A 24,761-nucleotide genomic window follows, 5' to 3' on the forward strand; every position below is an offset into this window, starting at 1 on the left:
GCGGGGAGCGAGATGAGCCGGGAGCGGGGGAGGACGGGCAGCGGCACGGTGCTGCGCTGTGCCCCGCCCGGGAACTTCGCGGGAGCGCGGCAGCGTCCGCGCCGCCGCCGCCGCTCTCCCGGGGCGGGCCGGGCGCCGCGGGGGCAGGTGATAGCGGTGAGGGGCTGCCGGCTGCCCCCGGCCGGCCGGGCTCCGCAGGGCGCTGGGACCCGCCTGCGCCCGCGACGCCGCTGCCCGGGCAGGGTAGGGCAGGGCGGGCAGCGCTTCCCGGGATGCTGTCGGCAGCGGCCCCTTGGCCGCAGCCTGAGCCGCTGCCCCTCCCGCCCCTTCCCGCTCTGCGGGCGCGGCAGGAGCGCGCCGCGGGGCAGTGTCCGGCAGTGCAGCCTGGAAGTTCCAACTCGGAGACGGTGGCTCCGCGTTTGTGGTGGCCGGTCCGGCCGCCTTCCGTGAGGTGCAGGGTGAGCCTGCGGGATTCCCCAAGTTGGGGATGTGTACTTTATGGTTGTGCGGCGTTCACAGTCTTCCTTGCGGTATGGCTTTTTTGTTGTTGTTGGGTTTTTTTTTTTTTTTTCCATTTTTAAATGCAGAATTTGCTTTGAATGGTAAACAAAACGCAAAGGGCTCATATAATGGCATTCCACCACTGTTTCCATGTCAGCATTAAATTAGGTGGTCTTTGGCTTTATAAATACGGAATGCACTCCTTAGAAATTGGAAGTTTTGCACATACATCAGTAGGGATTAATAATCAAGTACCAGCGTTGTTTAACAAACTGTGCGTTTGTAACCTGTAGGAGGTTATTCAAGCTGCAGTGCATGCTTTTCCCGAAGAACCTATGCCCTGTGTGGTAGTTCATTTGCTTTCATCCCACAGGTGCTTTTTGCATTGTCCAGCAGCAAAAAGAGGATGGTGTCTCTTTTTTGTCGTCTTTTTATTTTAGATCTGAGAGGTTTGGATTCATAATCAGGCAAGATAAAGTGTCTCACATGTTTCTCTCTAGAGAGCTGGTTAAATGTTTACAGATCATACACTGTGAGAGCAAAAAGCTAGCCTTTGGCAGGAGCTGCATGTTGAAAACAAAGTAACTTGGAGAATGACTGTATCGCTTGTTCTTTGTGCCCTAATCCTTCTTCAGCACTGTATGATTCTTTTTCTGTCTTCTAATACAAACTGAATCATTTGGAAACTGGGATATTTTGTAAAACATTCATGTTGCTATTTACAGAAGAGAGAATCAACTTCTGTGCCTTTTTGGTGGGGAGGGAATGAATTATCCTATAAGGCTTTTTCTCTCTTTTTTTCCTTTTTTTTCTTTTTTCCTTTTTTCTTTTTTCCTTTTTTTCTTTTCTTCCTTTTTTCCCATTTTTTCCTTTTTTTTTTTTTTGCATTTTTTCCTTTTTTTTCGTTTTTTTCTTTTTTTTCCTTCTCTTCAGAGGTTAACCACTGCATAGCAGTTCTTTATTGGTAAGGAAGAGTGCACATGTTGTGGCTGGAGAGTGATTCACAGACATGTTGTTTGCTCAGGTGTAGATGACAGTGCAGCCATAGATGCATGGGAGCTCACTGAGTCAGGGCAAGGCAGCCAGAAAGCCAAAATTCAGCAGACATTCAATGAAAGGCTCATGAATGCCAAACTAAAGCAGCAAGTGTTGTCTTCCCAGGACTGCCTTTCCCATCCTGATTTTCCTGCATTGATGGTTTTCTGGTACCTTAGCTGATGACCTGCAACCTCTTCCCGCTTGTCCAATGCAATCGAAGGGGCCAACCCACCTACTCTTATTCTTCTATGATCTGCAAGTGCCTGCTCTGTATTTTTCAACTCAGATGAGAAATTCAAAGCCGGCTGCCTCCTAAATCTGGCTTCCAGAACTCCAGAGACTAACTGGCACAGCTGGCTGCAGTGCAAGAGCAGCAGTCTTGCCTTCGCAGCCACAAAGGGAACCTGATGCCGGCAGCATGCTGTGCTGGGGTAGCCGGAGAGCCAAAGCTACAGCAGTGGGAGTCACAGAGCACTGGGGGATCTGCTTTGTGCCACAATTGCTTTGTGGTGGGCATGCGTCTAGACTTTATTTGCTTCAGGCAGAAAGCAAGGAGAGGTCCTGCATCTCCATCTGTGTTTGTGAAATATCTAGTGTAAGGGAAATCCTGCTTGGGCTCTCAGCACTGCACATCATTTCTTGAACAAGAAAGGGATAGGGTAGCTGAATAGCATTCTCTGAAACTACAGAAACACAAAACTCAATAGGGAGTTACAAGGATCTGTTTGGTGCAAAGCAGAAGGAATGCATGTTGTGTGTGAAACTTCAAATATACCTTCCTAACATTTTGGGTGGCATAACCCTAAACTTTGTGGTGGGTTCCTGTGAAACCCTTATGTCCAGGCTTTCTACCTCCCTGTTGCTACCTTGCTGTCTGTCCTTTGAGCCAGTGGCACAACTTCATGTTTCATTAGGCTGTTACCCTCAGATGAGGCATCAACCTCTGCATCTTGTCTGCTGTGGCCACAGCTGGTGATTTTGCTTCCTATAAAAAGGTTGTATTTGGTAATTAAACCTGTACAATGCACCACTTGTGGTCATGCCACATGGCCCCAAGCAGCATGCCATCACCAAGGAGGCAGGGCCACAGCTCCATGAAGGACTCTGAGGATGGCATCTCTTTGCTGTGGCCAAGATGAGGAGGTTTCTGTTGTTCTCTTATAAAAATCTGGTGTTTTTCTTAGCAGTGGCTTTAAAAATCTCTCATACATAGCAACTGATGCAAACATGTTAGCAGAAGCCATTTTTAAATCAGTTTCCTTACCCAGGGGAAATGTAGTATAGACAGGGCCTTCAGGAAACGAATAATTAGGTGACCTTTTTCCCCCCAGAATATCAGGTCTGTTTTATGTAGAGCTGTTTGAAGTCACACAAATTCTCATTACTCTCCAAATCTCTAACCTTGCCTTGTTTAAGATACCTTTTAGGAAATCAAATCAGTGTTTCAATCTAATTTCCAAAGGCATTCAAACACATGGTATGTGTGCTAACTTGTTTCCTCTAGCATTAACAAATCTAGCAAATTGCCAAGCTATTCGCCTTGAGGAAAACTATGATGTTGTACAAGAAGATAAAGTATTTTTTTCCTCCAATTTTAAACATTAGAAAAAGAAAAGAGGTGAAGTTATCAGACCACATTAGTCCAGGATAAAACTCCTTTGAAGCAAACAGTGTTCCCAAACAGATTGCCATGGTTTTTGATCTGTTCTGGGACTTTTTAGTCATGCTGTGATCTTTTTCAGTCACTTGATGTGGCTGGATGGTGACTGAGTCCTCTTGGCTCAGACAGACTTTCATTGAATTAGTTGCAATTGAGTATACCAAATGTAAGAGTGGAAAATAGAAGTGGAGATAAATAATTTAAGGTGCTTATAACCCTCAAATTTTAAGAATTTTATAATGCTTATATTTTAAGGAGAGTACATGTGTACATAAGCCAGGCACAAAGGTGCATGTGGTGCAACAGAAGCAGTGAATGGCCTGAAACCTCTCCTCTGCCTCTCCTCCCAACACACCAGTCTCCAGGGAAGCAAGTGCTCCGGAACATTTAATTTTTCAAGCAGTTGTCAATAACAGAAGAGTTTCTGCAATGCTGCTGAGGAGTTTAATAAGCTCAAAATTCTTAAACAAAATGCTTCTTTTTTTTTTTTTTTTTTTTTTGGTGCATCCTACAGCTCTGATACTTTCTTCTGCTTGTCCCAAGAAAATGAACGTGCAATTGTCCTTTTGTATGGAAGGCAGCAAAAGGTTCTTGTTTGAATTCATGATAAATTTGGTTTCAAATGCATGTGGAAGGAAAATTGCCTAATGCTTTCAGAAGATTTTCATTTTGCTCAAGTGTTCACACCATGGCCATCACCATGGTATTTGATAGCTATCCACTTTGTTGTGTACGTTGCAGCTTTAGCCTCTCACTGAAGGGTCACACTGGCATATCTTTTTTTCCTGTAGTCATACAGAAATAACAATTTTTTATGTAAGTTGCTTTCCTCTACTATAGTTCCTTCATTTTGATGTTTATCCAGCTAAAGAGTATCAGAATTTTTTTGACATGTATGGTTATCATTTCTGTGAAGGATCAGTGACCTAGCTTGATAAATTTAAAAGTTCAGCAATAAACCTAAATATGTGACATTTATTGAAATTCATTCTTTTCAATGGAGCTACTTTCTTTCAAAAATATTGAGAATAGTAAGGGATTGCATCTGCAATTTGATTAAATCTACAGTTGTTACCATTTGCCTTCTGAAAATTGATTCCCTCCCCTCCCTGTCCCCCAGCTTGACATGCTTATTGATTAAAAAATTCTCCGCTGGCCTAAGCTAGCATATATTTGTTAGTGTTTGTGTGCTTCCCATGCAAGTTCAGACAGGCTTTCAACTGTGGAAGCCAACTCTATTCCTAAACTATTGGAAATGGTAAGGTTCCTTAGTAATTGTTTTAAACTAAATGATGACACATCTTTGAACCCCATTGTACGAAGGAAAAATACCTTCTGACTGGAGAGAGGTTTCCTGTTTATGTATGTGTTTGCTGGAATTAAGCCTTCCCCTGTGTGTTGGCTGAGTATTTTTTTGTAATCCAAAATGGCAACATGGCAAGTCACCTCCACAGTTTATTTTTTGGACAGGATACAGGTCTTTTATTTTCAAAATAGCATGGCTCTGGAGTTGATGATGAAGCACAGGGGCCTCTCAGTTACACTCCTGCAAGCAGACTCAGTTAATTGAGGAGGCACACTTAAAAAGACAGCTAGATTTAGGCAAGAAGTAATTAATTTTTATTGACAATTTTATACAATGTAAGTTGTTCCCTTCCCACACAGGAAGTTTTTGGCTTCAGGCAGATTTTCTTTCAGCATAAGGATATGAAATTTGCCATATGTATAATTTATTTTATAAAATGGCTAGAATCATAGCTTTGGTTGTGACTGAAGAGAGTCATGTAAATTTTTCTGCTTCTCTTTAAAAAGAGCAGCCCAGCAGGTGGCCTCCAGGTGGTAGCCCAACTGCAGAAGGATGGCAGGTAATACCTGAAGGGCTTTCAGCTGTTTGGATATGGACAGGTGACCAAAAAATAAAGCATATATAATACTCTTGCCTCTTGGTATCTGGGGTGTGTAGATTTGTGACCTTGCAGCGTGCCCTTGCACCCTGCATGCCATAGCTGAACCTCCTTCAGAGGAGAGAGGTGATGTCATGAGACTCAGAAAGGCATTCTGCCTACAATAGTAATAAGACTGGACCACCACGAATTTAGGCAGTAAAGTTACAGTCATTTATGAAATACAGTGTTAAGGTTTCTGGTTTGCTTCAAATAATGCTCATTTTAAACAACTGTCTGGGACTGGGAGAAACCTGGACTAATGGACTGATTACACCGAGCATTTGTTAGGGCTGAGAGCCACATGGCCCTGGTGTGGGATGTCCACACCCAGCCCCAGCTTTGCCACCTGCTACCCCTGCCCACATCTGGCAGAACATGCCCTCAGGTGAATTCCAGTCCCTTTATCACCCACCACAAACGCTCGGGCTGACAACAACACGTGTCGGTCTAAGAAAACTGGCTTTTTTTACCTCTTTTTGTGGTTGTGCTACTTTTCTGGTGAGAACCCTGAGCAAGACTGTGGTCTCATGGTTGTCCTTGGAAGTTTTGCCACTGACTCTTCATGGACACTGGATTTAGCTCTGCTTTTGCGTGTGTCTGCACGGTATTTGAAAAATAGATTTTCTCTTCTTTGACTTTAATAGAAGGTTGATGTACCTTTTTTGACATAAAATTTTTCTCATTAGTAGTTGTACAAATTGTTAAGTCCTTCAGGAACTATTTATTTTCATCTAAATTTTGTGGAAACAAGTACTTTCTGAGCATGTTTAATGAGTTACGTGAAAACAATTATCATCTACAGTTAGAATTCCAAACTTAGTTATTTAAGGTTTCTTAACTTAATGTTTCTTTTGTTTCTTTGTTTATTTTTTAGTTTGTTTGAGCTGGATGCTGAAACTCACCTTTCTCTTACTTTGTTTTGAAACTGTTCTAGCTAGTGAGATTTCAAGCTTGATAGAGGTCCATTGTGCCATGTGAATGCCTAGAAACATAATTGTTCTGTCTTTAGCTTTATCATAAATAAGAGTTCTTTTTTGATTGGTTGACCCAAAATAATTCACCAGAATTTCAGGACCATCAGAGAAATTTATTAAGACATTGGGGTTTGCCGCTCCCACCCCTACACACCTGTATCATGGATGATCCTGTGAGGATAAAAGTAGCAACTTTCCAAGTAAGCCCAGCATTCCAAGTAGGCCCAGAGAAAAGTCCCAAATCTGTGGATTGTCCCAAAGCATGACTAGAAAAGAACAAAGTGAAATAATTCTACAAGCTTAATTTGTCTTAGATATATGCTGGCATAACTCGGGCTTGGATTGCTCTCTATCTTCAAGACCGTTATACAGTCAAAATGGTATGAGGATTTCTCTTATGGGAATCCTATATTCTTTTATCTGTTGCTATTATATATCCTGATATCTGTTATGGGTATCATTATGTATTTTTTCATGTGTCTTCTCATCCAAATGTATCAGATTCTGTTAGGTCTGAGAAAGCAGGATAAAGCAGAGTGAGGCAGCTTTGCTGAAGACAGTGAGAGGTGTTGGTAGTTGGATTAACGTCAAAAGTTGATTAATTGCTCTCTCCTAATGTCATTGAAAATGTTAAATGAATTACTTTAGTTACATTCAGTTTTCTTGTCTATTTCTAGAGCAGGGGTACTAATTCTACATGTTATATATTACTGTCCTGTAAAACCTTTCCTAAAACTCTTTAGGTTTATTGCTTTTGCTCTTTGGATTAGAGGCCAATATTTTTCCTGAGGGAAAATGTTTCTTGTTAATACTCAGTATTCAATATCATTCTTACAAATGCCCAAAGCTGCAGTAAAAAAAAATACAATTGCAATATTAATAATCTTTTAAAGAGTAGGTAGAATGCAAACAGTAATGGGCTCCAGTAAGCAGTGAGCCAATGTGGAGTTCCCCGTGTGATAAAGCACTTCTGCATTAGAGAAAATAATCCAAATTTCACCCTAAAAATGTATTTACCATCCATTCAGATGAGTGGAAAATGTTGTTCGTGTTTGAAGATGCAATTTAGCTTGCAGTAGATGATTGAAAACTGTCTTAACTGTTGTTTAACTCCTCTGATGAAAGAAAACTTTGATGAAGGAAAACTTTGAACACTTTGCTGTCGCCTTCCTATATATGTTCAAGGACAGAGTGCTGCATGGTAATGAGTTTTATCACTGTGTGTGTTTGCAGCACTTCCAAATAGTAAATGGGGGGGTTCTCCCAGCCAGGATGTAGGTGCCTTTTGTTAAACTCTATCACCTTCAGTGGAAACTATGCAAGAGTTGAAAGCAGAGGACTCAGATGTGCACTGTGTCTTTATGCTTTACTTTGATTTCTTCATTTCCTAGTATTTAGGGTTTATTAAGCCTATTGCGGTCAGAATCTGAAATTCCCAAATGTCTCTTTTTCCTGGTATTGCAAACGCTGGCCTTACAAGCAAATTACCAGAGAACATGGCATGGTGGCAACATTGCACTGTGTCCTTTTCCCCTCTCAGAGGATTAAATAGCTCCTTTTCTGGGGATGTGCTCTCCTGTGACATTTTCAAGATCTTGTCAACTCTCCACTGTAAATTTCCACAATGGCAAAATCCCATTGAAGCTAGCATGGAAACCTTACTATAAGTTTTTTAATTATCCTATGAAATTTAATATTCAATCTGTTTGTGCTTCAGAACTGCAAGATGTTAAAATCTCATTACATTTTATCTTCCATTAAATCCCATAGAATTCAGTTATTATTTCTATCAGATTCCATTTGATTCTTGTCCTTTTTATCCTGACCTTATCTATACAAAAGAGATGGATTGCAAGGCATGTCCATTTGTGAGAAAAGGGTGATTCTCTACTTCTCCTGGTGACATTCAAAAAGACCTAACCAACAATACCTTTTTTTTTTTCCTTGTTGACTATGGGAGGCTACATGAGAGGAGATGTTCTGAAAGCAGAACATGCTAATAGAAGTTGAGAGAGATGAGAGCCAGGCAGAAGGTAAGTAAAGTCAGCACAAGAGCACATGAAATCACAAAAATCATTAATGACCTTATGATTGCAGAACTGAACGCCATGGTTATCCTGCAGGGCTAAAAAAAGGGAAAACACCTTGTGTGGTCATTTTCAGTTAGAAGGGCTCTTTTCCAGTTCTGTGGAGTTTCCTTTCCTTCTGAAAACACAAAAATAAGTATGCATTTGTTCTTCAGATGTAAGCTGCCATGATAACATCAGCTGGGGTAGAGCTCAGAGACAACTTTGCTGCTTCCTGAAGATGGCTGAGTTGCATTTTTGTTTGTTTGTTTTCAGATTGAGAAGTTTTCATATAACATGCTTTGAAAGAGCTTCTTTTATGCAAATGATGCCACAATTCTCTTGTATGTGAAACACAAGCTGGGCCAGCCTCTGTCTGCAGATAAGCAGGAATGGCTTTCAAAGTTCCCTTGACTGCACTGGGAGAGCTCCCTGCTTATCTGAGCAGAGTATGTGCACCCAAAGTCCCTGCAGGGTACAAAAATAAGGTAACAACCAGTGAATTGTTTTCACAGTACAAATAGCCTTTCAGGAAGGAGCAAGGAGCAATAAGAGGAGGCTTAAAAATAAGAAAGTACCCCTTCCCCAGCTGCAAAAGGGCAATCTGAAGGTATGTTATTTACTGAGACCACCATCACATGCTATCAATAGGGGTAAAAGCCCATCAGTCAAATATTTGACTACTCGTGGTTTATAGGGATTTCAAAGACTTATGGAAAGATAATGTCTGTGTCCATTAGCTAGTTACTTGGAAATGCAGTGTTGGTTAATTCAGCATTTCTTTAAAGAGTAATGATTATCTTCATTAACAATATATAAGATTTTTAAAGATTTACTCTTCTGCACCTATCATTCCTGTTACATCTTCTACATCTCAGTATTTACGCTGTATCATCTATTGCTCATTTTAAATGAGGTAGTATTGAGATTCTGTCATTGCCACAGATCTTCTGTCTTTCAGCCTGTTTTAAGCACCCTGTTCTCTAGTCCTTAGTCAGCTCAACTATCACAGCAATCAATGAGAATAGTGTTTGCATATAGACTGTGGAGTCAAGTCTTGGAAAAGATGATGGCTTCACAGTGAAGGAATGTAGCTTATCCTGCCCTAGCTTAGGTCTGAAACCAGGCTCTTGTGTGAAAGCCAGGTGTGTAAGAGTTCAGATCTGTCCATCATCACCCCAAACATCTGTATCTTGTTATAATTACTTGTGAGTAATTATTATCACAAGTAGTCCATATTTTTTGTCTGATGCTAATAAGCAATACAATATAATTTGAATATTTTTAGTAGTAGCAGGGATACAAAAGAAAATGTTCCTGCTAAATGACAGTGACCTTTGTTCAGTGCCCAATATATTGAATTAAATACCAACTGTTTAGTAAAACATCATGCTCAGGAGCAATTGTTTCACTATAAAGTCCTAAATTAAAAACATACATTAACTGACCAATTTCCAATTCTACCACTGCCATTTGATTTTCCTTTTAGATAAACAGACCGAGCTTAATGTTATGGGGAAGATCCAGAGAGGCTGCTTTGGCATCTAAAATTGTGTTTAGAGTGAGTTTAGGGCACAAGTCCAACAAACAGATCTAAAAAGCTAACACTCACTGGCCACAAAGCTCTCAGGTGCTTAGATTGACCAATGTCTGCACTTTGTGCTAAATATTCCCTGGATCTCACCTGAGCTGGAGCTCTGGAAGAGAAGACCAAGCAGCAAGAGGCTGAGTCCTGGCTGGGTTACAGCTCCCAGCAAAGCTTTTTTGCAGTGCCCAGACAGGATGGAGCCAGGCACAGGTCCTGCTGCTGACAGGCAGCCTCCAGCACCATGCTCCATCCCCTCTCTTCCTCCCAGCTGGCTTGGCTCCAAAGCACCAGGACAGCTTTGCCTAGGAGGACTCACATTCCACTGTCTGCATCTTCCCACCGAGACAGGAAGAGGAGGAGGAGGAGGAGAGAGGAATGGCCCTGGGGTGGTGGATTGCTGGATCTCATGGCAAAAGGGCAGGAGAATGCAGGCAGGAGCTGCAGAGAGAGGGCAGGAGCCAAAAGCAGCAGAGACAAGCCCTAGTCCCAGATGACGACCTTTGGCCAGGCTGTTCATGCAGGGATGAGGACCATGGTTTTAAATCAGTCCCTTTATGGCAGGCACCATCTTACAGCTCAGCTTTTCTGTGCTGCACCCTGCACAGTTTGACCACCAGCACTAAGCCTTTTGTGTTTTGGAGATGTTTTGTAAGTGGATTAATCTATCCTCATTTCACCCTTATGAGAAAGGTAAATACCCTCTGAAGTTTGGAAACAGCCTCTTTGCTTATCTCACAGACTCCTTGAATCTGGCTCCAGATTTCCAGAGGAGGCATTCCAGGGTCTGAAGAAGTCCAAAACTTCATTCTGGCCTGGTATAAATGGGAACCCCTGAAGAGCTACAGTTGCACATTTAAGCTCCCCAGGTCTCCTCAAGATGAGGGGAGAGGACAGTCTGAAAGAAAGTAAATGAAGCAGATGAAAAATCCTTTCAGAAACAAACACACAAAAAAAGATCCCATTAACATGAAAAAACTCAGACTGCTCAGCCATCCCTGAACTCCTTCTTCAAACTATTGAACTTTTCAGCATCTTCAGAAGGTCAACATAATACTTTAAAATAAAAGCTGTGCCTGACGGACCCTTGCTGAGGGACATCTGCCAAAAAAAAGGCAGCTGAGGCTGCCACAGATCAGCCACTCTCCTGATTGCAGCTGTGACACAGTTGCCTCTGGTGAGAGCCAGGATGTCAGATAGGCTGGTCCCAGGCCATTTCGGGATTTATGAATGCCAATACTGTAAAGTCCTTGGAAGGCAATCATGAATCACAGGTTCGCAGCAAGGCAGCAGTCATGCCAATGAGTCGTCATTAACTCTGTTTCTAAACTGAGTGAAAGTAGGGCATCAGTTAAAGTGCACTGCAATAACATAAACTTACAGTGACAAAAGCGAGGTCAGCATTAAAAAGAAAAGGTCATAACCACCTAACCAAACACAGATGGGAAACAAGCACTATCCTTGACGTTCCTGTTTGATTATCAAAAAGCCGCTATGAAGCTAAGTAGACCATCAGGTTATTAACTTTGGTATCAGATAAAGTATTAAAGCTGAGGCATAAATAAAGACCCCATTGCTTTCACTAGCAAATTTACAGACACAGCCAATTCAGTTTTGTTTGTAGCTGTTCTGAGTGTTTGCACCACATTTTCACTTGGGGCAAAGACCACCAAAGCTTTGCATAGAGGTGGTTTGTGTTTGGCGGGGCTGATTATCTCAAACACAGCATTACACAATCGTGGTTATACCTTGTGGAGCCAGCTTGGGCATGGAAGGCGTGCAGTCTGCTTTCCAGCACTAAGTAAACACGAAGACAAATCACAGTATCAGCCCAATACAGTATCAGCCCAATACAGTATCAGCCCAATGGACTGTGCCAGGCCAGACCAGTTCAGCAGCCCCACAAAAGTTCCTAGATGCAAGGAGATGACTTGGAGGCAACTTAAAGTCCTCTGTACAGTGCTGACAGTGATCCACAAGCAGAGCTTTTTCTTGGTTTTTCCTTTCCCCGGGTAAGCCACCCCCAGCAGGCTGAGTGAAGGAGAGCTGAGTGTCTCATTCCAGCCTTTGGGCCAGCTCTCCAAATCTGTGGGCCCAGCTCACTCACACAGATGTGCTGATCTTGCTGGGATCCTGCACAGTTTGACCATGACATCTCAGCTTGACGAGCTGCGTATCAAGCAAGGCATCAGCAACCTTTTGGAAATCCTTGACCCTAAGTTTTGTCACTAATTTGCCTTGTGGCTCTTGGAGACACATTGACTAAGAAGGGTGAAGTCATGGCACACAGTGGCATGCTTTATGTGTGCCCGCCAAGCAGAAAGCCACTGCCTGACACTGTCCTGCCAGCTCTTTCAGAGGAAAGAACAGAGCCAGCACAATTTCTTTTGCTTAGTATCCTAGGTATTTGTACCATACCTTGGAAGAATTCAGGGACTTTTTGGGTTTTGTTTGCTGATATTACTATATTTACTATGACATGAAAAGGAAATTTGATAATTTGGTGGGCTTGTAGATCCATTGGTACCATTCTAGTAAAATATACCTTATCATCACTATTTTGGTACAGTTGTCATATACCTTACCATCTGTAGCTATTGACATATAGAACATTTTTTTTTCTTTTTTCTTTCTTTTTTTTTTTTAAGAGAGGTTTTTTAAGAGATTAATGTTTGGCTGTGAAGAGTTATTATCTCAGGGACTCCTAAGAACCATTAGCAGCAAATGACAATTAAACTGCTGGAAATGTCCTGCATCAAGATCATTCATAATTGCTGTTAGAACATTTAGATCAAATCTGTATGCTGTCTTGGTTACTCTTGACTATCTGCCTTTTAATCTTTTTCATTTTTATGACCCATGCCATTCCTTTAATTATCACAGTATGGAAGGCTGTTAGCTTTACAAGACAGGAAAGGCTTCCAAAATATGCTCTGCATTTCAATACAAGAATTCAGGTAGATAGATGTTATAACCATAAAAAAAAGTAGAAAATCTAAGTGCTGGGAGTAGTTGAGGGAATTGAGCTAAAACTACACTTGCAGCCAGGTTTGCCAACTTGGCTCTTTACAAAAGGAGGAACTGCATTCCAAGGAAATTACACTGTCCCTGTTCAGTACAGACAACCACAGAATGCTCAGACTCATGCAAAAAAGTTGAACAGAACCAATTCAGAAATGCAAGAAATTTGCTTTCTCCTACTATAAGGTGTTTTTCACACTAGAAACAAAGACTTGCATCTTTACCTGAGCTTGTGTGATTTCTTCAGTCCACCAGGACATGTCTGCATTTGTCCCAACTCACTAGAAGTTGGTAAAGGCCTTTGCTTTGCATATGCAGTAAAAATACATAAGAGATGAATTAGTCTGTTCAAACATGAAAAATTTGAAGTGACCCCCAAATATCTCCATATGCACTAACCTGAACCAGAAGACCAACATTGCCCTGTATTATTAGTCATGACATGTGACTATATCAAGCACAGCGTGTTACTCTACTCACACACAGCTCTTTTTCTACTGGTACTGAACCTTTGGACTGAGTAAGATGTTCACATATCAGTTGTCAGGCTGAATTATTTGCTGCAGATACCAAGCTTAAGTCTGCGCTAGAACTGGGTTTGTTCTACTTCAGCTGTAGTGGTAAAGAGCCACAATAACATCGCAGGTATTTTCTTACTCAAGTTCCACAATTGCTGACTTGCATTTCAGATGAACAGAATGGAACAATTGTGTTGTTTGCTTTCTATTTTCCTGTTATTGCTAAACAATACAATAGTTTTTTAAAAATCCTTCCATCCTTATCATCCAGATGTGGAAAGCTGTCCTCTTGTATTTAAAGATCCAAATCCATCTGGAAATATAAGCATGAAAAAATAGTGAAGGTTCTACCTTATTTGGGGTATTTCCTCCCTGGTTTTCATTTATTCTTTGTATATTTTGAACTACTAGTCCATGTTCTTTGTGGAAATGATTCCTCAGCCCTTAAAATGAGTACTACTTCCTCACATGAGAAATTTCTCTCAATTGCAAGGAAAGCTGTATTCCACCTATTAAATTAATCTTTTTGAGCAATATATAGCTCTTGATCTGTTCCACTCATTTGTAACATATCAGTGAGTGTTTGCTGAGGTTCATTACAAAAGAACCAGTAGTGCCATTGTAGACCATCACAACAAAAAAATGATTAAATAAATCCAGTTGTGCTAGAGACCCATGACATGAGTTGGCTTTAGGGTGTTAAGTTCTGAAGCAAGTTTCAAATGAAATACTCTGCTGCACTGCAGGACACCTCCAAAAAATACCAAATGAGTGTAAGAATAGAATTTTCTCCACTGCAAAGGCTAGATTAGTGTTCTTGTGGTTTAAAGCCTGTTAAAAATAAATGCGCTAGACAACAAAAATGCTTCTTCTGATAGCTGCTGTGAATTATGATGGTATATTGGACCCAGTAATGGACCGTGTATATAAAAGAGTGTGTTTTATGTGGGGATAATTTAAATTCTTTTTTTATGTGTTTGAATAGTGTAAGAAAAGGCTTACAGATCAGGTGAACCTGTTAATGAAAGCAATTTCTTCTGACACGCCTGACTGCACTGTGTATGTAGAGAATGTAGTTAATGGTAGATCCTTCAGCAATTGCCTAGACTGTGCCCTGTCCAACAGTCCTTCCCCATCAGCCATCTGCATGCACACACACCTCTTGGAATAGCATAGAAACCTCCCAGCTCTGCTGTCAATGAATTTATGACCTAAATCACTGCTAATAAGTTCTTTGACTCTATGCACTGGAACACCCCATTGTGTTAGAGTGGATACCATGCTGTAGGAAAATTATGTTGCCACCCTAGTCAGGATGAGTGACCTAACCCAGAGCTGAAATAGTGCTGAAGACAAGGGATCATGAATTTTAACTCAGATTAGCCATTTGAATGCAGCTCAGGGATAATTTCTATGTTTGTTGCTGACTTACTCAATTTCTTTGTTCTTTCTGTTATCTTAAGGTAACTAACTCATTTCAGATTTAAAAACTTTTTTTTTTACCTGTGAACATAGAAAACAGGTTACCTTCACTAAGTATTTTACATGTAATCAACCTTGTGTACAGATGCAATTGATTAATTGGAAAGTCTGATGAAGACACATCCATTATGAGCTTAATCTGTTGAAGCTCATGCCAGTGCTGTGACAGATTTGCAACAACCAATTAAAGCTGGATGGATGGAGCTGTTATCATCACCCCCTCTCATTTTCCCTGTCCTCTTAAATGATGATGCTCTCTCCATGGCACAGCCTCTGAACCACAGGGAATCAGGTCCTGCACTGACACAGATTTTAGTCCAAAATAGCAAAGCAAACTGAGCTCTCAGGAGGACCAGTCACTAGGGTTATTCTATATAAATTTGCCACCACAACTCTGTCAGAGACCAAAGGAACAAGGTGTACTATCCCACTGGAAGAATTATAAAACCATACTATCAAATGTTTCCTTAAAGAGGGGAAAAGGCTACTGTTTGCTGACAATAGAGTTTTTGAAACATGAATTAACATGGCTCTGCTGTTGCCTAAACTGAAATGACCTACTGAGGACTAGATATGTTCTTGTGCAAACACGCTCTCTGTGGGATAAAGAGGATCCTGTAATTTCCTTTTCTGTAATAAAGCAAGGAAAAATGAGATGCACTAAACAACCTAAAAAATGCTTTCATGTCCGTGTGTTGTCTGAACTTGTGGAGATCCATGGAGTACTTGTGATCAGAAATAAATGGCACCCAGGCTTCTGAAATGAGGGAAAGGAAAACAAGCATGGCTGTGTTTTTTGGCTTCATTGAACATGCCAGATTGAACATTATTCCATGATAAGGCCAGACCTGGTTTATCAGTACAGTGGCAAACAGTGAGAAGGAGAGACATGATGTTCAATATTTACAAATTATCACCCAGGCCATAATTAGAGGGAATGAAGCTTGTAGGAAGAAGATTGCCATTGGGAAACTTTTAATGGTACAAAAACACTTGAGACCAAGCCTGATGGAAAGCACCAGCCATAGCACTTGAGATTGCCAATCACACTAATATGACACATCATTACCAACCATTTGCAATGGTTAACCAAAATCTATTTTCTCATCAGTTTTACTGGCTACCATCTGATGAGGGATGGAAAAATGAGCACATCATGACACTGGCTTTGAAAATATCTCTTACAAAAGGAATAATCCGTGCACAGCTATTGCTCACTGATAGCTATTGCAAGCCAAAGCTTACAAGTCATCTGTAGACACATGAGGGACACACACATGTCGCAGGAAGGTCACAAAAGATTGAACAGCATCAATCATTCAAACCAAGTAGAGAAACAAAGGTATTCCTTGTTTTCCTTCTGCAACTGATAGTGGCTAGTTCTTTGACCTGTATCTATAGCACAAGTATTTTGGTTCTAATTCATCAAAACTCTTTCAGTTCAATGAATTACATTTGAGTCTATGCTAAGGAGAACTGTTGGACCTCTGAAGAAAGGCAGGACTGAATTTTTAATTCACCAAAATTTCTGTGTTTCTTCAGGATGAATTCAGCTGAAGTGTATTTGCAGTGACCTGGTCTGGAGGTTACAAAAGAGCAGCTCTGTGCTGGAGGTGCAGAGTCAGAATAGAGAAAGAACCTGGGTCAGACACAGATGGAAAGAGTCACCAAATGTCCTGAGACTCTGAGTAAGAAGCAGCAGGGTTTATACGGTGTGAGGACTGTGAAGTAAACTGTACTCTTCAAATGATTCCTATGTTCTCCCTAAGCTATAAATGTCTCACCATAGACATGTCCCTTCTGATATCAGGCACCTTGAGGGAAGATTCACAGTATGCTGGAGATGTGGACTGTGGGGAACCATCTTCCCTAGAGAGTTGCCCATAAATCTGAGCTGGAGCTTCCCATAGGTGGGAATCAGCAGATTTCTGTCTGGGAGGATGCTTGAAATTTCTCAAAAGTATTACAAAGGAAAGCACCATGATGAGACTCAAATTAAAGAGAAAAGATGACTTGGTTTTCATTTATTGCTCATATTTTCCTTCCTGTAGTGGTAAAATAAAGTACCTATTATTCCTGGCATCCTTTACATCACACTGAATCCCACCTTTGTTCTTACTGTTAAATTTTCCATTCCAACATCACTTGCTAAAGGAGTCTAACATGAAATTTTTGGTCTCCAGAGCATAGATTGAAATCGGTGGTGTTTTACTGAGTGTAGGCAGAGCAGCCTATCTGAGGATACTGGCCTCACATCCCAAAATATGGCTGGAGTTAAAGCATAAGTCAGATAGTATTTATGGCTCTAAATACCCCTGCAGTGCACACTGGTACTGGTTGTTGGACAACTGGGATCCTCTTTTTCAGATGCTGGAAGAATGGAGAGGATTGTAAACTGAAGACTGAGAGACATAATGGGTGGGAAATCTATTGTGGAACATTAAAACAAGAACATAGTACAGAATATACTGCAACATATAAAGGTGCCTGTCACATAACCTTCCTTCCATCTTTTTTTCCTGTGTTGGTGGTCAATCAGCCTCATCCTCACCCAGCTCTTGTCCCACCCATTGCTTTCTCTCTCCACTGCAGGACCACCTCTGTTATGTGGGATTAAATTTATTCTAGTAAACGATGTACCTACCTCTGCATTGTGTCAGAAATATAGCACTTTTGGAATTTTCTGTTTAATCCAGTATTTCTCAGAACATGCTGACTCATCAGAAGTGAATCTGCAGGAATGTATCAGTTTCAGCAGTTTCTTGGGTGGAAGTGCTGGTTGAAAAGAGGCAGACAGTCAGACCAGGCTCCCACTGCTCCCAGTGCTGGGACCTTCACTTGGCACTGGCCAGGCAGGACGTGAACACGATTGTTCTTGGATCATGTGTGACTTCTGGGTGTTTTACACAAACTTTGAAAGCTCTTGGTTTCATCCCAGCACAGAGCAGGAAAAATTCCACGATAGCAAGATGTTACAGAGGATGAGAAAACAGTTTCTTGCCCTATACAATATGGAGGTCAACACTTTGTGTACTGTGACTATTTTCTAATTATATCGATATCCTTGCTCTTTTTTCTTTCTTTTTTAAATGTAAATCCAGGCTAGATTTGTTTCCAGGATTCTGTTATCATTAATTAATATCAGAAAAATGTTACTGATTTGAAGGAAGATCTTTATGTCTCAATACTAGAAGTGTGACTTGTTTTTACCAGCTAATGCTTGCAAATAGCCCGTGTTTCTGATTTTTATCTCCAAGTCTTGATCATGATTCTTATCAGACAATAGGGAGAAAGAACAATTAGTTTCCAAAACCTATTATTTTGTGTAATTAAAGAGGTAAACCACAGAAAGAATTCAGTGGATGCTGAAATAAAGCATCACAAGAATTATCGATTGTTTTAACCAATCTAGTGAAAACACTGGATTTATACACAGCTGAAACAGCTCTGATCTATAGCCATATTTTCATTTTGCTTAAAGTCCTAATGAAATAAAAAGTTGGTACAGACTCCTATTATTCAGTCTGTAATTTTCTAGGTCATCTATTTTAAATTCTTTCAGTGGTCACAAGCATTTCTTGATTAGCAACAATTGCCTAACTATAGTCAAACTAGAAGGATTTTCCCAAAGTATGTGATCATATTGCTGTTAGAATGCATAATTGTTTTCTCCACGAAGAAGCTAAATTTGGCTTAACAACTGTGTCATGATGTTAACAGAAAATGTCTGGTGTGACAGGGCATAGTGTGGATACTGCACTGAAACGCTCATAACCACAGCTCATTTCATTGATCTTTCAAGGGGGTGAAATATCACACAAGTCATCTGCCTTTGGTTTTTCAAGCCACATCAAACAACTATGCAGAGATGTAAAAAAAAGACAGAAGTGCTAGGTGGTTTGATTTCATCAGTTAATGGCTGTAGGTCACTCGATAGCCCTTTGTTTACAATACAGCAATATGCCTGTATCTTGTAAGGCTCACCAGAGTGACTTACTGCTGTGGTACAGGGCCTAAAATAAAGCTTGCACATGCCAGGCACCACATGATGCATAAAATATTCTAATAATACATTACAAAGCCTTGTCAACACTAGGGAGAATGACTATTCCAAGAAATAGGGCTGGCTGAAAAAAGACATTTTTTTTTCAAACTGGGCCTTTATGAAAGACAGTGATTTGGGGAGCTGGCAGGAGAGAGAGAGAGAGAGAAAGAGAGAAGGGTTTCTTGCTTTGGTCTGGTGGAGAAGTGGCTCTTTCTTGGTTAATCAAAAATATCAACAGAATAGAAGTCCACTCCAGCTAAATTTTCACATTAGTTCATGTCTTTTCTATTTCTTACTTTTGATCAGCTGTGCTAGGAACCCATTCAGCCCCTTGAGGACTTGACAAATACCTTATATCCACACATTGAAGTGCTCCAACTGCTTTGTGTGCAGTTGTGTCCTAAGCGTCCTGGGCAGTTTTGCTTTCAACTATGTGTACACCATCCTGTTCTAAACCGTATCAGTCAGCTGGTTTAATGCCAGTGTGGAAGTAGTCCTCTCTCTTTTGCTGCTCTGCAACATGCCGAGGGGTCTTGAGAAATTCATCATAAGAAAATCCTTCTGTGAATTGTTCTAAAGGCAGTGAAATGGGCACCCACAAAGAACAGGGATTATAGTCGTTTCTAGCACAACTATTATGACACTAAGTAAGATTGCAACACTTCTTAAACTGAAATAGTTCAGCTACTACATGCAGCCTAAAAACAGATTTCTGTTGTCTGATAAACTGACGATTTTCTATATGAAATATAACCAGTTTTTCCATTAAATATATTTTGACAGATTAGATCTCTGACAATGAAGCCTTTTACTGCATATCCTTCTGGGTTTATTGTATTCCTGCTTGCCTTGCTGCAGAGGAGCCATGGACAATGCAAAGAAGCAGCTAAAAAATCAGAGATGAATCTTAGTGTAAAATATGATCTTCCTAACTTCATCGCAGAAACACCAATTCAGAATGTAGTTTTATATAAGCATCATGTTTATATTGGAGCAGTCAACAAGATTTATGTACTAAATGAAACTCTTCAGAACATTTCTGTGTACAAGACTGGGCCTGTTTTGGAGAACCCTGACTGTGCACCATGTGAAGATTGCAGAGATAAAGCCAACTTATCTAACAGCGTATGGAAGGATAATGTCAACATGGCACTGCTTTTAGAAACTTATTATGATGATCAGCTCATCAGCTGTGGGAGTGTGTCCGGAGGCATCTGCCACCGTCACATCATTCACCCTGACAACCCTGCTGACATTGAAAGCGAGGTGCACTGCATGTACTCACCCCAGGTGGATGCAGAAGCAGATAACTGTCCTGACTGTGTTGTTAGCACTTTAGGAACCAAAGTTTTGGTGACTGAAAAGGACAGGTTTGTCAACTTCTTTGTTGGAAATACTGTGACATCTACATTTCAGCCTCCCCATGTGCTGCATTCAATATCAGTTAGAAGATTAAAAGAAACACAGGATGGTTTTGAGTTTCTCACAGATCAATCTTATATAGATATCCTCCCTCAGTTCCGTGACTCGTATCCCATTAAGTATGTCCATGCCTTTGAAAATGATCACTTTGTCTATTTTTTGACTGTACAGAGAGAAACTCTTGACTCACAATCTTTTCACACTAGAATTATCCGCTTCTGCACTTTAGACTCAGAGATGCGTTCCTACATGGAAATGCCTCTTGAGTGCATTTTTACTGAAAAGAGAAGAAAGAGGTCCATCCGAAAGGAGGTATTCAACATTTTGCAAGCTGCCTACGTAAGCAAGCCTGGCGCATCTCTAGCACACGAAATGGGCCTTGGGCTCAACGATGATATCCTTTATGGTGTTTTTGCACAAAGCAAACCAGACTCTTCTGAACCAACCAACAGATCTGCTGTCTGTGCCGTCTCTGTGCGAACCATCAATGAGTTCTTCAACAAGATTGTTGACAAGCAGAACATGAAATGTCTCCAACACTTTTATGGGAAAGAGAGCAAATACTGCTTGAATAGGGTAAGTGATGATTGATTTGTTACATTTTGGGACTTTTGTTCTCTCTTTGCCTACTCTATTGCCACATAGCTGTTCCTTCAGTTTCAGTTACAAAATGTAAGTCCCTGATCATTGCAGGTTGCTTAGCATTGCTGTTGATTCATCTCTAAAAGGATTAGTTCCTGTAAAATGATTCTGAAAATCACTGAGGTTTTTATGGGGCTAAAAATGTAGGTTTTTGCTTGAGAAACTATGATGCAGATAAATTGAACATTTAGGCGGTTATTTCTTTTATTATTAAAAAAAAGTATTCATAAACATTCATATTCATGTGCACTGAAGAGTCCCTGAAAAACATCACATACTTAAAAGTACGTTAATGCTGAATCACTGCCCTTCTCAGAAATAAATGAAAGAGCTGGTTTGGAATATGTCATGAGGAGCCAGATTGTAATGTAGTTACTCATGCTCGGTACAGAAACAGTCCAACTGACATCAGTTTTCTGCATGAAATAAGTGTCAGTGAAATCTGTATCTGAATGAGGGCTCAGGTAGTCTTGGGTAGGAGGGCTGCCTTTCTGTACACCATGACGTTGGGAGACTGCTGCTCTCCAGCCATATGAAATTCTGTGAGCAGAGGAAGCACAGAAATTTTCCCTTTCCCTTCTGGCCAATGTCTGTGCTGGTTTCAGGTCTTGTAAAAGAAATACAAGAGTCTGGGAATTGAGTAGTTTTAACAGTTACTTTGGAACATGAAACGTTAGAACTTTGTATCACCTGCTTATGAAGCAGGCACTTAAATATCCTATCTGGGGATCTTTCTTTTCTCAAAAACAAGAAATTTGGAGCGCAGAGGTGGCACGCTGTCTTCTACCAGAGGGCCAGAGCCTCTGTGGCAGGGCTCTGCTAAGCCAGTATGAGGCCTGTGTCAGGACAGATCAACAGCTCAACCTGCATTTAGAGGTGGATGGTATCTGTCATTTCCCACTGTTGGGACAGCTCGAAGTAAAAGTGGGAGCCACGGGCCTTCTTCACCCCAAGTATGACCAATATCCTCTTCAGCACAGCTGCTCAGCACAGGGCATCAATTTAGGATGTTGACACACGTCCTGGTTGGAGGTGGGAGTCCATTTCGTCAAAGAGAACAGCTGCTCCCCACTGCCAGAGGTGAGACAGGGCAGTCTGGGAAGAGGAACCCATTGCAGAGATCCTGTGGCTTCTCCCCAGTAGCAGGAACGTGCTCAGAGGCCATCTGACACAGTCTGAGCATAACCACAGCAGCCTTGGCATCTTGGGAATGACTGCTTATAGCAGGCTCCAGGTGTTCAACACAGATGTAGGCATTGCCAGTGGATGCTGATACAGCAGCCCCAACAGACATAGCATTTTATTCCCTTTTTTGTAGGAGGGGGACAGGCAATTTTCAGGAACTAAAAACAAGTTAGCAAACATTCAGCACAGTAGCTTATCTCTCTTTACTGTGTTATTGCTGTCCTAATTTTTCATTTCGGGTAGTAATATCCTCTTCTTTTTTTTTTTTTTTTCATTTTTCAGTTCACTTTTAACAAGAAATATTGTCCTTCTCTGAAAGTACTTTATTCTATATTCCTGGGGGTATATGATTTGTGAATGACTGTCTTTAAAGCTCGTGGCCTTTAACTTATCTCATTCTGCACTTGCCTATACACCCATTTCATAAGGTGATCTCTTCAAAGCAAAGTGTACCATTAAAATATTGACAGAATAATTTGCCACTTTTCACATGCTGGGAAGTACTTTCATGTTTCAAAAGCTTTTCCAGGCTCTGCTGCTTTGCATATCAGAATGAATGTCTCAAACTGTGGACATGTTTATGATAGTTGCCTATTTTCAAGAAATGTCATCAAAGCTCTGATTTCTGCTACATTAAATTAATAAAGGGAAAAATGTTTCTGTGATTTCTTGTGGTTCTTTTAAATGGCATAAAGGCAGTCAGAAATGTTTGTCCTGATTGTTTGCTTAACACTGAAATATCAAGACTGTCAAGCTTTACCCTTCCATTTCCTTTGCTTTATTCCAGAGGACTCATTAAGCTTCAGTAAAAAGGGTCCTCTGAGATTTTTCAGGTTTCAACTAGCCAAAACGATTGGCAAGAGTTTGCCAACCATCCTTTATACACCTGTTTTTCTCTGGTGTGTAAAATAGACCTGAAGGGTTGGAATGTGAAGGAAGGGAAGGAGCAGGCAGAAGAACGAAAGCACATTATTTCTTATGCTTGTCCCAAAAATGTCAAATTTAGTCTTTTCTGATTTTGCTGGAGTTTAAATGCTAATTCAGAAAAAAAGTCTCAAACCCCTAAACTCTTCTTAGCCCCTTCTTTGTACATTGTAAAAGTGTACATGAGGGCATAAAACATTTTTCCCTTTTTTGTAAGTCACCTTCAACTTAAAAGAAAGCTTTTATAAAATCTGAGAGTTTGTCACAGTTTATTTTCGTGAAGTTCAAAACTTGTTTTTGTAATGTAGCCAAGATGATCTTTCTCTTTGATGTTGAGAGAATAAAACCACAGACCACTGATGCAAGTGAAAGGCACTGACCACTGCAAAATTAAGTCATAGGATGGTGAAAACAGTCCAGCAGTGAATATGGTATACCACTAACTTCAACATTAAAAAGAAAAATGAGCCTCTAGCATGCTTTGCAAGGAAGTGCTCTCTGATAATTTACAGTTAGAGTCTGATTGATGAAGGCCATTTCATGTTATCAAAAAAAGTCCCATAAGACAATTGTACGTAATTTTGTTGGACTTCCGGTAGTCTATCTTTTTAAGTGGCTGTCCCTCAGGACTGTTTAATCTGAGGCTTCTAAAGGTAGAATTAGATGAAAATAAACCTGAATGATACATCTAAAACACTTCTTCAACTTGTTCTTCTCATATTTAAAGAAAAAATAAGAAAAACTTCCACTCATCTTGATGTGATTGACAAAATTTGTTCAGTTTTGGCCTTGTTTTCTAAAGAAAAGAAGTTTATGTGGTCGTGCTATTTTAGGTCTGTCTTTCTGTTAGTTATCCTTACAGTCTCAGCAGTAAGAAATCTTAAAAGATGTGAATTCAAGTGTGAATCCAGAGACAGATCCCACATAGGCTCAGGCTATGGAAACTGATGAAATTTTAGGAGTCCCTTTATAAACATCAGAAGGACTCACAAGGACTGAAGAAGGTATTGCTCCATGGAAAAAAAGTCTCCATCAGAGCTTAGTTGAAGAGCAAAGTCAACCAACCACGAGATATAAATCCAGACACAACTGTGCTTCACTTACTCCAGTGCTCATGGAAAACTTCATCAAATTGAAATAAAACATTTCCAGTTGTGTTTAAGTGTAATACATATTAAGCCAAAACCTGGGCTCACTGAAGTCAGGGTTAGGAGAAGTGAATCCGATGTAGCATCTGATTGATGTCAGATGTACTGCAGCAGAGCTGTGACTAGTTAGTGCTGCCTAATAATTCCCTTCAGTGAAAAGCTGGCTGACACTTAAATGACAGCAAGATGGAAACAGAACTGGCTTTGAATTAAAAGAAAAAATGGGAGTAATAGTAAGGAGGTTTTATTGGTCGAGTCAGGACAAAGATATCTGAGAGGTAGCTGCTGTAGGGGGTTTTGAATCACTGTTCAGGAATCTCCCACAACAAAGAGAAAACTGGATGTAGCCTTTAAGCAGAGTTTATTTGGTCAGTTAGTCATTATCAGCCCCAGTGTGGTATCCTCAAAGCAGAAGTGTGTTTAGATGAGGAGACAAATGCTGCTTACTTCATTTGCAGACACAGTCCATTAGTGTGCATCTTTACCATGGATTAAATATTATTTTTCAAGTGAGAAAAATGAGCTGATTTTAGCCTTGACAATCTCAACTATACATTTCAGTTGTCGTTAGATAGATCATGATCTTACAGGCTTTTTTGGCCTT

At 40.6% G+C, this 24,761-nt stretch overlaps 1 protein-coding gene across 4 annotated transcripts in view; it reads left to right on the forward strand.

The window, feature by feature from the left end:
- Positions 1–24,761, forward strand: part of MET (MET proto-oncogene, receptor tyrosine kinase) — an 88,717-nt gene that overhangs the window by 545 nt on the left and 63,411 nt on the right. Inside the window, exons 2-3 of one of the 4 annotated variants that reach the window (XM_042018081.1) lie at positions 8,080–8,152; positions 19,620–20,834. In XM_042018081.1, coding sequence (XP_041874015.1) covers positions 8,135–8,152; positions 19,620–20,834 — 1,233 coding nt within the window. In that variant the 5' untranslated portion in view covers positions 8,080–8,134. Of the gene's footprint in view, positions 1–278; positions 531–1,360; positions 8,153–19,619; positions 20,835–24,761 lie in introns of those variants that run through there. The other 3 variants (XM_042018078.1, XM_042018080.1, XM_042018082.1) reach the window with 3 other exon arrangements.

The sequence above is a fragment of the Corvus kubaryi genome, unplaced genomic scaffold (assembly GCF_017639235.1).
Source record: "Corvus kubaryi isolate FWS band 111438036 unplaced genomic scaffold, C.kubaryi_AGA036_p1.0 137, whole genome shotgun sequence".
Classification (NCBI taxonomy): Eukaryota; Metazoa; Chordata; class Aves; order Passeriformes; family Corvidae; genus Corvus; species Corvus kubaryi.